Genomic DNA, 13,557 nt, shown 5'->3' with positions numbered 1-13,557 from the left:
TTACCTAGGAAACTACCAATTCGGTCGTGTACCAGGTTTCATATAAATTAGGAAATTCTGATTACTAAATATACCAAAAGTAATTATGTTTATTGCACCATCCCGTGCTCCAATGCATAAACTTGTTTCACCCTAAGGTTGCCTGGAAGAAATTTCTGTTTAGCAATAAGGCCGCCTATTGTGCTTATTTATATTCGTATGTTTATGTCCTTTGTATATATCGTTGTGCAATAAAGTATTATTGAATTGAATTATAGAATATTATAAATGGGAAAGTGTGTGTCTGTGTGTTTGTTTGTTTGGCCGTATTTCACATTAGTTTAAGTGGAGACAGTTGAAGGGATGGAGAGTGACATAGACTACTTTTGTCTCTTTCTAAACCCCTTCTTTCTTGAAACGAGCGGTGGAACGGTGGAAGTTTGTATAGAGCATTCCGCAATTTTCAAGGTAGAGAGCTAACAATTGGTATGCGGACTATTAGTGACCAACCAAAAACTCTAGCATCTTTTTTTATTGGAAATCTGCCCCCGACCCCTTTAAAGAGGGAGTGAAATTCTTTATGGAAATTTAAGCAGGTTTAAGGTAGGAAAGCGGAACCGTGTTACCCCGAATTTAACGCGAGCAAAATTGCGAGCAAAAGCTTGTAATAATATAATACTTTATTGGGCACAGTCACAAGCCATTTACAGAAAAAACAAAGAAAGACCGTGTCTTTTCGAAAATGATAAGCCATTATAAATGTTGACTCGTCTTATTAAGAGGCTGGAAGTTGTCTTCTGATTCCATGATGAGCTCCGTGAACATCATGGACTACAGACATGAGCTTATGATAGGAAGCAATTTATTTTTTAGAAAAAAAGATTTTATCCCGTTAAGGGCAATTTTTCCTGTAACTTAAGCCACCGGTACATCCTGGTAAAAGACAATGGTGATCTTATACAAAGTATTCCGACTTTGCGCAATAAAGAGCATTGAGTGAAGGGGCGACGTAGATAAGGTTTCCATCCTAAACGGGACTATTTTACGGTTGCCAGAATAATTCAAATCCAGTAGTTGCTTACAGTACATACTTACATCATCATCATTGGCCACAGCATCTATCGTACATACATAATAAACTTACGCCTATTTCCCACCGGTCTAAGCAGAGACTTCAATCTGCTTCGATCCTGACATACTTCTCTTTCTACTCCTACATTCATCGTTTCATACACGCACGCCGTTTCAGTTTAGATCGTAATTAACGTTTCTTAAGGAAATTTTCATTTTGTTAATATATGTCCATGTAGGTCTTCATCTACTAGCCCTACTAACAACCTTCCATCCTTTTGCTTACAGTTAACATTGAATTACAAGACTCATCAAATACGCTTTAAACCAAAACAGAGACAGATTTGAATATTAACTCGTTGGTAATAGAATAAATTACTCTGATGTTCAGTTGTTAAGCTAAAAGTTATAGTAATATTGACATAGCTTTGCCTAGGATGACATTCGCTTGACCGAACAAAATGATGAATTAAAACTGTCAAAAATGATCAAGCAATACAAGTGGTTTCGAAACGGTCTGCCAAAAATTACTCTCCTTCTGGGGCAGCCGGGTAAAAACTTGTCGCCAACTTGGTGAAAGTCAAGCGTTCATCCAACAGGACTACTACGACTTTTAACCATGTCTTCAAGTCACTAATATAAGTCTAAAATTACGAATAAAAATAATAACCGCTAAACTAAAATTCGTAAACGCAGTTTCGTCACAACTGCTTTGAGATTCAATGTCTGGAGACATTCAACCAATGTTTTCCAGCTATCTTCTCCAAACATTGCTTCTTGGTATACAATAAAATATTCCATAGCACAGCGAATACGGTCTCCATAGCGAGAACCAACGTTTTCAAGCTCTCTGTATAAACTACTAGGCAATACGAGAACAACGCAAGCCCATAGAATTTAATAAATGTTAGCGAGTCAGACAATGCAGATTTTATTCTGACATTTTCTGCAAAATCCAAATCCTTTGCAAGAATACAACTTATGCGTATTTAGAGAATTTGCATTTAAGAATGATACTAGCTTTTGTCTGCTTTTTTATTGATTCTCTGTTTGTTGTCAGGGAAATGAAGTGCGCTCTTTGAAAAGTTAATAAACCACGTTGTAGGTTCTTGAGATGGGGCAATATCTACGCTATAAAATTGTTTTTATAGTTTATATAGAATCTAATAATGTAACAAAAGCTCATCCCAACTGAGTCAGAGGTGAGTCATAGGTACATCCATCGCAAAATGAACTAAGTACCTCACCGAGCTTTCTATGGTGAGCCGTCCACATTGGTCGAACTGTGTAAGTGAAAACTACACCTAAAATCTTATACTTTATCTAATCTAATGATAATGCATAGTTTAAATATTTTTTTACCAATTGTTGCGTCAGATCTGGCAATTCCCGTAGCCTAGGTTTGTTGATTAATAGCGCATAACTACGGGGGTTATAAGTAAGGTGTTTTTTTATATTTTAATTACTTTTTATTCTTCTTCTTTAATGTATTCATATTTGAGTGAGTCATCTTTCATTTCGCTCGCTAACACCAATTCTAATGAATTGGTTTCAAACTTTTTAAAATATATGGAAAATACAAAAAATAAATGTACACCTCTACAAATATCCATAATTCTTACCAAATATCAAAATAACCCCTTGCACAGAGTGACAATTAAAGTCAACTAAAGAGCTCAAAATTATCACTTGGAGTGTAACTTTTAATTCAATTAAGGGTGCAAATCCAAGTGCATGGAATGGAAGTAAGTTAGGAAATGCGAGAACGAAATCTCACCTTAAAGACCTCACCCAGAGTCCCGACCCGAAGAAGCCTTAGTTAATTTTATGCCGTTCACGGATACTTTAATTTCTCGCTCTGCTGATAATTTTCTAGCGCCTGTATCCATGGAGAAAATCTGGAGGGAAGTTCATTTTGATATTATTTAAATGCAAGTATACAGTGGTTGTAAATGGAGGTTTGCCCGGCTTTCACTGTTGATTATTCAGAGTAATAAACCGTCAATTTATTAGGGAACTCGAATGCCAAGATTGGGGCGTGTGGCCTAAAACGCACAGGTCCTTATGGTTACGAAGCCTCACATATTACAGAACTATGTTGTAACATTCCTAAAAACTCCAATTTTATATCGCTTTTATCCATAACCACTCTTATTTACATATCCCCTTAAATCATTTGTTTGAAGTTACTACAAACGTTGGAAGAGATATCAGAAAAACTAATACTCGCAATATGTTTTGTGAATTGTAAATTGCATCGCAATTTACCTAAGAAAGAAGATAGGGAAAAAAATAGGTAGCGAATAAAGCGACGCAGCCTGCCGAGGACATACAAAAACTGATATTTTATTTTTAGAGTAAGTACAAGCTTTTTATAAAACTTTATTGTAGTCACAATTCCTGGAAAACAAGCCTTTGTAAGCGTCGCTCGTTCTTTAAAAATTACCAACGGCAAAACGTCAAAGTGGTAATTAGTCGCGAAAGTGAGAAAGCAAAAATGTTTTAAATGAAAGAAAGTTGGCGCTACGCCGCCGCTTGGTTTACTGGTGATGGTGACTGAAAGACCAGAAATGTTTCTGATTAGTTTCCACTGTAACTTCTACTTGAAGTAAGTTGCTATGTATAATAAATAGAAAGATACATTTTTTTAAAGTTAAATCTATACAAAAACACGACATACAAAAAACACAAATTCATAACTATGTTCCCAATTGGTCAAACGTTAACAAAATTAACTACTTAGTTCATTTCAATTGTTACACATGGGTACGTACCCCCGCGGAACAAGCACGTCGATGGTAAATTTATAAACTACTAGACAAATACGATACTTAGGGGCACTCTATTTATTCGACAAACAGGTATTGTAATACGCAATTCATATTCATTTAGCTGTTAACATTTCGTGGTGGAAATGTTAGTTTATGCTTAAAAACTGGTCTTCTTCATTCGTGTGAATTGTTAGGTGGATTACCAATCTCAGCAACCATAGTGACAGGGTTATTATTGAGCCGCCAAAAACCTAATATGGCTCATGTAACGACGTACTTAATAAGTAGTAACCGGGACCAACGGAAAATCTTTCTTGACCGAATGCAATCAATAACCAAAGTCCCTGGTTGTCAAGAACGGAGATAAGAAACTTAGACTGTTATGTAAATGTTATTGGGACGTAGAAAGGTTATTTTGTTTATGTTATAAAGTGTCACGTGTATGAGATTTGGTCTTTGGTAAGAAAATCCTAATATTATTACTAAAAGGGATTACGGCGTCTCCATTAATGGACTATGTGGGTAACTTGTCATCTGAGAGCAAGAGAATAGGGAAAAATATTAACAATTAATAGGTTATCAAATTATCTTCTCTTATGTAGGTAACCCGCGTTATCCGCGTTTCCACTTGGCAACATTTGGCGCGCAACATTTATTTATTTCTTGAAAAACCAACAGCTTACAAGACATAACAATATATATTTAAAAACATGTTTGCACAACATGTTGAAAATTAGCGTGGAACTTTTGTTTTACAATGTTATGTCTACGCATCTACTACACGTACGACTGTCGTCGACAAGATGTTGCCAGTGGAACTAGTGTTGTTGCGCGTTACGTTTCCACTCGGCAACAATTGATGCTCACCTAAATATGTTCTCTAAACAAACAACAATTGTGCAACGTTGCCGTACATATTTCCCAGTGGATACAAGGCTTAAGAGCCAACAATCACACCATTGCCCTAAAATAAAAAAATAAAAAAACAAAGAAAGGGACAAACAAAAAGGGGGAATAAACTTTTTAAACTTTTATAATAAACAATTTCTATTCTATTCTATTCTATTCTACACAAACGAGAAAACATCTAGTTTCTTACGCAGTTAGTGTATTAAATAAATTAGTTTAACTTCGCAGTGTGCAACTCACTATCGTGTCGGTAATTTGTCGACATTCAGATCGGAGTTAACGAATCGCCGCTACATGTACATAAATTATGCCGGCAATTCACAACTGTCGACGTTTTCGAACTATTAGGGTATAAATTACTCTCAAACGAAGCCAATTTTTGTGTAAGCGTCCTGAAGACAATATATTGCATTAATATACCTACTTCAGAGGCAAGTAACAACCCAGTTGAGAGAACACGGGACTCCGTGAAGACACAAGTTCGAGTATCAGGTTGGGCTAACATAAGCTCGCGATTACATCCCAAATGGGGTAGTCAGAGGTACATCCATCGCAAAATGAACTAAGTAACCACAGCTCACCGACCTTTCTGTTAGACCAACATTATAAGTGGTGAGCCGTATCGCCATCTACAATAATCGAGCCGACTGTGATATTCAAACTGCACTTTTAATAAATAAATAAGTCATTAGGGCAACACCGGTACCGGGGTTCGAACCGGCGTTCCCCGATTAAGAAGGAAGCTGGTGCACCACAGGACCACAGTGACTTTCTTTTTCATGTCAGGCTCCTGTAACTGGAATACATATTCAAATCTATGTTCGGATCGTTGATAATTGATGTCGTAAATAAAATAATCTAGGGTCACGACTATAATTATCCCAATTAGAGTAGTTAGGGATATAATTAAAAAAAAAATACTTACTCAAAACCTTTTAGACTCGCGTCCTGGCTAATTCATGGTACATATTGTTTATTAAGTTAATTTACAGCCTCCGTGGTCTAGTGGTTAGAGCATTAGGCTCACGATCTGGAGGTCCGGGTTCGATTCCCGATGGGGACATTGTCGAATTCACTTTGTGAGACTGTCCTTTGTTTGGTAAGGACTTTTCAGGCTTGAATCACCTGATTGTCCGAAAAAGTAAGATGATTCCGTGCTTCGGAGGGCACGTTAAGCCGTTGGTCCCGCCTATTAGCCGTAAAAACACCTCCAACAACCCGCAGTGGAGCAGCGTGGTGGAGTATGCTCCATACCCCCTCCGGTTGATTGAGGGGAGGCCTGTGCCCAGCAGTGGGACGTATATAGGCAGTTTATGTAAGTTAATTTACGTGATACACTTATTGTGATAAGCACTACACCACACACACTACACTACACACACTTATTGTGTTAAGGTTCATCATATCCATCTTAGGACTTCGTATCAACATTGGCTGCAAGTTGTCTAAGATTACTTGTGGCTCTGCCCACCACATTAGGGATTACGGGTGTGAGTTTATGTATGTATGTACTTATTGTGATATGCGTACAAATTACTATTAGATATATCAATCAATCAATCATCATATCTACTTAATAGTTTTATTAGAGACTCTTTCCTGCAGACAAACTGTTTAAAGAGTTTTGCATTCATAAATTGTATATTTTAGCGTTAAGATTTAATAAATAAATAAATAACCATCGCAAGATGATCAAAGTATCCACGCTTCACCGAGCTGTTTTGATATCGGTGAAACCCATGTGCTCAAGAAATGTATTTCTTGGAAATATGTAAGTTGACCCGTATTGGACTGCATGCCGTCGGATTGAAAAGTCAGATTGGCAGTCGCTTCAATAAAAACCCGGATCTGCCTATGTTACGATAAGTTCACCTCGTGAATAATAATTAAACCCTGACCTCATTTTTAGTGACGTCAATCATGACGACAACACATAAGAAAGATTATACGCCATAACAATTTCGTATATAATCACGCCCTTAATCCCTAATGGGGTGGGCAGAGCCATAAGTAATCAAAGACAACTGCCTGCCAGTGTAGATGCTAAGTCCTAAGATGGATATGATGAACCTTACGGTCACAAGGGATCAGCTCGCTAATAACAATTGTCCATCATGTTAGAAAGGATTTAATCAGTCTTTCGGGTTTTACGACATGCCCGGAAAGACAAACGGCTAAACATGTTCTATGTAAATTTTCCTGTACCCAAAGGTTGCCTGGAAGAAATTGCTGCATGAGCAATAAGGCCGCCTGTTGTGCTTTTCTGTATATGCTGTCCTTATCTCTGTATTTTGTGTCCATTGTGCTCAATAAAGTATTTTATCTATCTATCTATCTATGTATTTTATTCGCCATAATACTCACACATGTACCAGAAACTATAATATAATATACCCTATACCACACCCCCCTACCCTATAACCTTTCGATATCATAAAACGAAGCATTAATTTACCGCTACCGATGAATATAACGTTGCAAACATGAAGAGGGCAATTGCAAAAAGAGCTCAAAGAAAAACCGTTCAAAAGAAACGTAACCTTAAATCGAAGAGGTTCTTGTTATGAAGATTGGAAGCTGTAATAATCGTAAAACACACGTAAAACTCATTGGAATTCAATACTAACGTTCGATGCGTGATAACTGCACGAATATATTACAAGCGGTTTGGCAAGTAAGTAGAACCAGTTCGATTTGACTCACAAACACACAGCGTCCCTTTTGTCAATGAAGACTACATAATGTAGCATAATACATTAGATATAAAAGTACAATGAAATTTTAACACAAAAGTTAGTTCAGGTGCCCTTATCACTAAAGTAGATCCCTTCCAGCAGGTTTATTTAGTATATATTTTTATTTATTTTCTTATAAAAAATATGTTAGAAACATTGGAATACAGACATCGGTAAACCTGCAAAAGTTTGTCTCGATGCCTGCTCCTCGCACCACGTCACAATGGTTGTTTTATATTTAATAGAAATTACAAGCTATATCTATAGGTAGGTACTCTGTCTACCACAATAACCACCACTAAAACACTAGTATGTAGAATTATAATGTAATCTATGCTAACAGGTAGGTAGTTCTAAACAAGTCACAGTCCGCGGGCAGCTGATGGCCGGTTCTTATCACTGTTATACACCCCACTCCACGCGCTGGTTCTGCATAGCAACCGCGCCGCGCGCAGCCCTAATTATATCGAAGGTTTTGCCCAATAGACGCAGCGAATGCTGTCTACATAGATAAACGTCATATGACTATTGGTCATCGTGTAATTCGCGACCCGCACCGCGCATTTACCGTGCAGAACCTTTAATTCAGTTGTTAAAATGTAATGGACGGAAGCACAGTTTATCTTATCTTTGAAGGACTTAAAACTTTTTCGCAAGTACCCATTAGCTGCTGATATCGTATCCTCTCTTGAAGGAGGAACTATTTTGCCAAAAGTTTCCGAACCGTTTCAGTATTTAAGATAAATATGTAGATCCTCGTTGCACAACTACTATTAGTGAACATCGTACATGTTAGTGAATGAGACTCGAAAAATAGGAAGTTCCATCAGAACAGAAGTGGAAGTTAGTAAGTAGTCAGGCATTGTAACTTGGTATCGAGTGAGAACTATCTATTTCAAACCAACCTTCAAATCGTCGTATCTGCAATTTTTGATGAAACTAATTTGCACCTTTAACAAATCGTCAATAAGACACAAAACACTTTAGCAAAAATTGCAGTTACGTTAGTTCGCAAGTTCAGCGACAATATGTTTCAAAGCTATGTCACTGCAAGTATAATAATTTGTCACAACAAGATCGAAAACTGACTGTTTGGTAGAAATCACTCATTCGAACGTAACGGTAAAAGTTTGTGATGGATTCAAAAAAACTATTTTGTCTTCGGACTGGGCGTTATATAACTGTTTTTGTGAACAACTTTGTTGTAAAAGATGTGAAAAGAAGGCGAGAATAATAATATTGTAAGAAGTAAAAACTCAGTGGAAGATTTGTAAAGTACTATCCTGTTTTGACTAGTTGGATTTTTTTTACAATTACCTATTATTAATTATAACTTGTGTGATTTGCAAAGGACCACTGATAATGCGTTCACAGTAAGATATCAAAAAATTAACAAGTTTAGAATAGTAAAAATAAACAATTTATCGAATTTCAGTTTATAATAATATGCTCTAGAGGGCGCCAGATTGAATTTAACGTGTCGTTACATAGCCTAAAACCACCAGACAATCAAGACGCTTCTTATAAGACCTCATTTGTTAAATTCTGACAAGTGGTGTAAAACTTACGTTGAAACAGACGTGCATACATACATAGCAGTCAAACACATAACCCTCCTTTTTGCTTCACCGCAGTCGGGCAATAATAAGATCTTCGTTTTCAATCCCATTTATAAAAGCTATTTTGTATTTATTAAACATCGTTGTAAACAGTCCCCGAGCGACGAGTGCTCGTCGCTTCGCTGTAGTGTAAACAACAATTAATTTGAAATAATTAAGGATAATGCATACCATTATTCATGCGCGTGGTGCTTTCAGTACGGGTTGCGGTGGGGATTGAATGAAGTGTTGTCATAGATCTAGTTACCAGACACAAAATATATAAGTACGGTGGTCTCTATTTGGGTGGGCAGAATCCTACTTGTTATTCATGGGTGTACTAGGTTCAATATAAATTATGAAATTGTGATTACTAAATGAAAACAGATCTAAAACTAACGAAAAACATTTTCTTTATCATTCATTCATTCATTCTCTTTTTTTTCTGTTTAACTTATATTACTTATATACGAATTTTAATCAAGAAAAACGTAATAATAAGTCAGACATTTTATCACGTTTTCCTATGACGTCACAGTGTGCTTTTTCATACAAATTCCGTAGTAACTTCGTGTTTTGACGTTTACTGAAAAGTAACTGATTTGACTAGTTGGAAACTAGCCTATACGATATAATATACCTCGGTAATTATTTAAACAGTAATGCACAGAAAATATTATTTGAAGCTGTTTGAAAGCAGTCAGGAGAAACATAACGTAGCAACATAGAATAGAATAGAATAGAAAAAGTTTATTATAAAAGGACGCCACACACAAGAAAAGACAACAACATCATATCAGATTTCCACTAAAACAATTACAAAAAAGCAAGACGGATGTTTGTCGAAATGACCATAAGGTGGTGGTGGACGTCCTGAGATAAAAGGGCCTCACTCAGCACAAGTCGCGGCGTGAACCACGACGCTGATATTATGTGGACCCTGTTGGGTGACGCACGAACATCGTATTTCATAAACATGTGTTAATGGTGTATATATTCAAATTCAATTCCAAAATATACATTATAATATATACCAAAACACGCCTATATCCCCAAAGGGGTAGGCAGAGGTATATAGTACACACACTCGTCGCCATCTAATATTTTATTATACTTAACTGCAAATTGGATAGTAGCTACTTACATACTTAACAGAAGTGCAAGTTAACTGGCCACTTCTTTTATCATGTGGGTTGTGATGTAGATGACCAACCTCATTAACCCTGGTGTCAAGGTTATTATTGAGCCGCCAAAGGCCCCTGACGTGACTTAAGTAACGACTACGTAATTACATCAGTAAGCAGTAACCGAGACCAACGGCTTAACGTGCCTTCTAAAGCACGGATCATCTTACTTCTGGACATAGGTAATCAGCCTGCAATGTCTTAACCAAACTAGGGATCACAAAATGATTTGTCCCCACCGAGATTCAAACCCGGGACCTCCGGATCGTGAGCAGAACGCTCAACCGCTGGACCACTGAGGCCTTTACTTGCCACTCATAAATATTAAACCCCTGGGCACATTCACTGTATTTAAAACAGTAATTTATAGTTTTCTCTCGTTACTAACAAACTCAAACGCTGTAAAACTATGCACAACGCGCATAGATAATCAAATTGTGGTGGCGGCGTGACCAACGATTTGCGAATTCGTTCTGCGGAAAACTGTTCAACAAAATATATTTGAATATTTTATTAGCTGACAACTATTTACGAATTGGGATAGTCAGAGGTACATCCATCGCTAGATGAACTAAATAAGATGTGGGTACACCAGAGCTTTCTGTTAGACCAACGTGATAGGTGGTAGCTTCAACTATTGCTATGCAATAAACAATTTGCTTAATATTGTCTTCAAAACTTTTCAATACTTCTTTGACCATTGATGCACACTAATGATATTATAGTTTAAAAAAAGAAAAGAAGGTTTTTGTATCCAATTCTTTTTACAAATATATTATGGAGTCTTCCTTGTAAATAGTCCACTTGTGTTGGGAATACCTCACTACTTCTCAAACGGTAAAATTATAGAAAATATATAATCTTAAAACGCTTATCCAGTCACGGGGTGTGAAAAACAGCGTAATATTATTTAACACAATATCAACACTTTCTGCGAATTCGATTCTATATACGATATTCGGTCAGTTTTATAGGCGGACGATAAAAAGAATTTATAACCCGAAAGACAAATGTCGTGTTTTGGAACTAGTCCAAAGAAAATTAGCTTTTACATGTAGTCAAATAGATACATTTACAATGTTTCTAAAAGAGAAAAATCATAGAAAAAAATTTTTAATTGCAACAGGTAAGTATATTTCTTATTTATTATGTTACAGGTATGTTATTGAAAAATGATAGTGAAAATTATGTGCCTCAAAAAGTTTTTCAAAAAGCGATACTAGACTTGTCAACGATGCGCAAAAGAGACAGAATAGAACGAGGAATATCTGGAGCATAAGGGAAATTTTAAATAGATAGATAGAAAATGAGATACCTACTAAACAATATAGTAGTACTTAAAATGAGGTCAACAAAGTAATAAAAACCACTTCACACACCACTCTATTTTTAGGTGACCCTAATACTAGAGAGTATTACTGTGAGCTCAAAATGTAATAGCAGCACTTATTGAACTGAACGCTTTTTAAACACTTACCACTCTGTTTATTTATATTTGGCTTTGCATCTCTCTTCGATTTGAAGCTGCTACTCGTGCCACAAGCGTATGACCCGCCGTGGTTGAACATGATAAACTTTGGAACTGTCAAAACGTTGAAACTTCGTTAAAAACACAATAGGCACTAATTTTTCGAATTTTTACCGCAATAGTTTAAAAACGATAGTCGAAGCGTTGTAAAACGAACGCGCGTGTGTCGAAAGCGAAGCAGAATTTCATGACGCCGTGTGCCCGGGTGCGTTATTTTTGTTTCCACGCCACTCGCTGTGTTTATTCAATTTTAATAACAATATTTCCTCTCAACGCCGCCGCTGCTCGCTGCCCTTCTACATTAATGTTTACCAAATATACCGAAAAACAGACAAGTCTTTATCGAGGCAATGGTTTGTTAATTCCCTTTTGAAAGGACACTTGCGGTAGATACTGATTGGTCCGAAATAAATACTGAATTTATTTTCAGATTTTTCAGAATAAACAATTAAACGTGCAGATCGCTGGCAATGACATACAGCATAAAGAAACATAATTACATATTTTATGTATTCAAATTAAAAAATGTATTTAAATGTAGATTGATAATGTAAGTACTTTAACAAAAGCCTCTTTATCGTTATTCCTAGAATTTACTCTGTAAACATGTTAAATAAATTAGAGAACAGAATTGTCTGTCCTGTGGGCCTTTTTATTAAAAAAGAACGCTTGATTATAAACATGAAAACATTATTTTCCACTTTGTGTAATCCCGTTACTGGTAAAATACGACTTTTGTCTATAGTAACAAATTATACATTAATGAGTTTTTACATGAACCGTATTGAGGAGCGGGTTTCACTTTACAACAACAGAGACTCGAAGCTGGATGCAGAATTTTGTACGATTTAGTCTTTAACAATATCTTCATATACTTATGATTTTTTTTTATAGATTTAGACCAATATTGGTTACATTGTACCACATTTTTGTGACGATAAAATTAAATATGAATTAGATACAAGACCACTCCACCGAGATTTCTTTGAACGTGTTGTGCATAAAAACAAAGTCAGATATAATTATTCGAGTACGCGCCGCGAAATAGGTCCCGCGTATTTTGATAGAAATAATACACAAGTCATAATAAATCTATAAAGATATTGCGACACTAGCCCCGTGGACGCGGAACTTCTTTCGCGGACTCTATCTACAAAAAATATATTTCTTTTAAATAATAATCTAAGTACGAATATAAAAGCGAAATTTTACTGACTGACTCACTCATCGAGAAATCTCAGAAACTAGAAGTGATACGAGTTTCAAATTTTGCATGGGGTTCCTTTTAGGATTTAAATGCTCACTGAGACAGGATTTTGTGAAATTCAACCCCTAAGGAGTCAAAAAAGGGTGACAAAATGTATATGAAACTTCTATAGATTTGATAGTAGAGTTTTTCGCGAACGAAGTCGCTGGGGACAGCTACTTATTAGATTTACGACACTGGTCTGTAAATGCACTACGTAAAAAATATAGGTATCTAAACTATAGATAGGTAATCTCAATCTAACCAGCAACCGGAACCAAGCCACGACAACATCACTAGAACACGGTGCGGTAAAAATGCTAAAGCATATTTTCCTTCCGCATAATGATGTTCATTTGCTGACTTATTAGGCTTGTTGGGAATATTTTCACAACATTTCCATATCTCCACCGAGATAATTTCAATTTTCGGTTGAGCTGCAACATTTTGTTAGGAAATGTTCCACGTGAATATATCCCGTCTATTTTTTCAAAAACGTTGACTAAATAAAACAATAACAAAGTAGAATGAATGTA

At 36.2% G+C, this 13,557-nt stretch overlaps 1 protein-coding gene across 1 annotated transcript in view; it reads right to left on the bottom strand.

Annotated features, from left to right (window-relative positions):
• The window catches only part of LOC126368912 (uncharacterized), a 108,879-nt gene extending 96,906 nt beyond the window's left edge, over positions 1 to 11,973 (bottom strand). Inside the window, exon 1 of the mRNA XM_050013153.1 lies at positions 11,725 to 11,973. Within this exon, the coding sequence (XP_049869110.1) occupies positions 11,725 to 11,815 (91 nt within the window). The 5' untranslated portion in view covers positions 11,816 to 11,973. The remainder of the gene's footprint in view (positions 1 to 11,724) is intronic.
• Positions 11,974 to 13,557: the final 1,584 nt, after the last annotated feature.

The sequence above is a fragment of the Pectinophora gossypiella genome, chromosome 8 (genome assembly GCF_024362695.1).
Source record: "Pectinophora gossypiella chromosome 8, ilPecGoss1.1, whole genome shotgun sequence".
Taxonomy (NCBI): Eukaryota; Metazoa; Arthropoda; class Insecta; order Lepidoptera; family Gelechiidae; genus Pectinophora; species Pectinophora gossypiella.
Note: the sequence above shows the minus strand (reverse complement) of the source record. Positions and strands in the feature narration are given on the sequence as shown.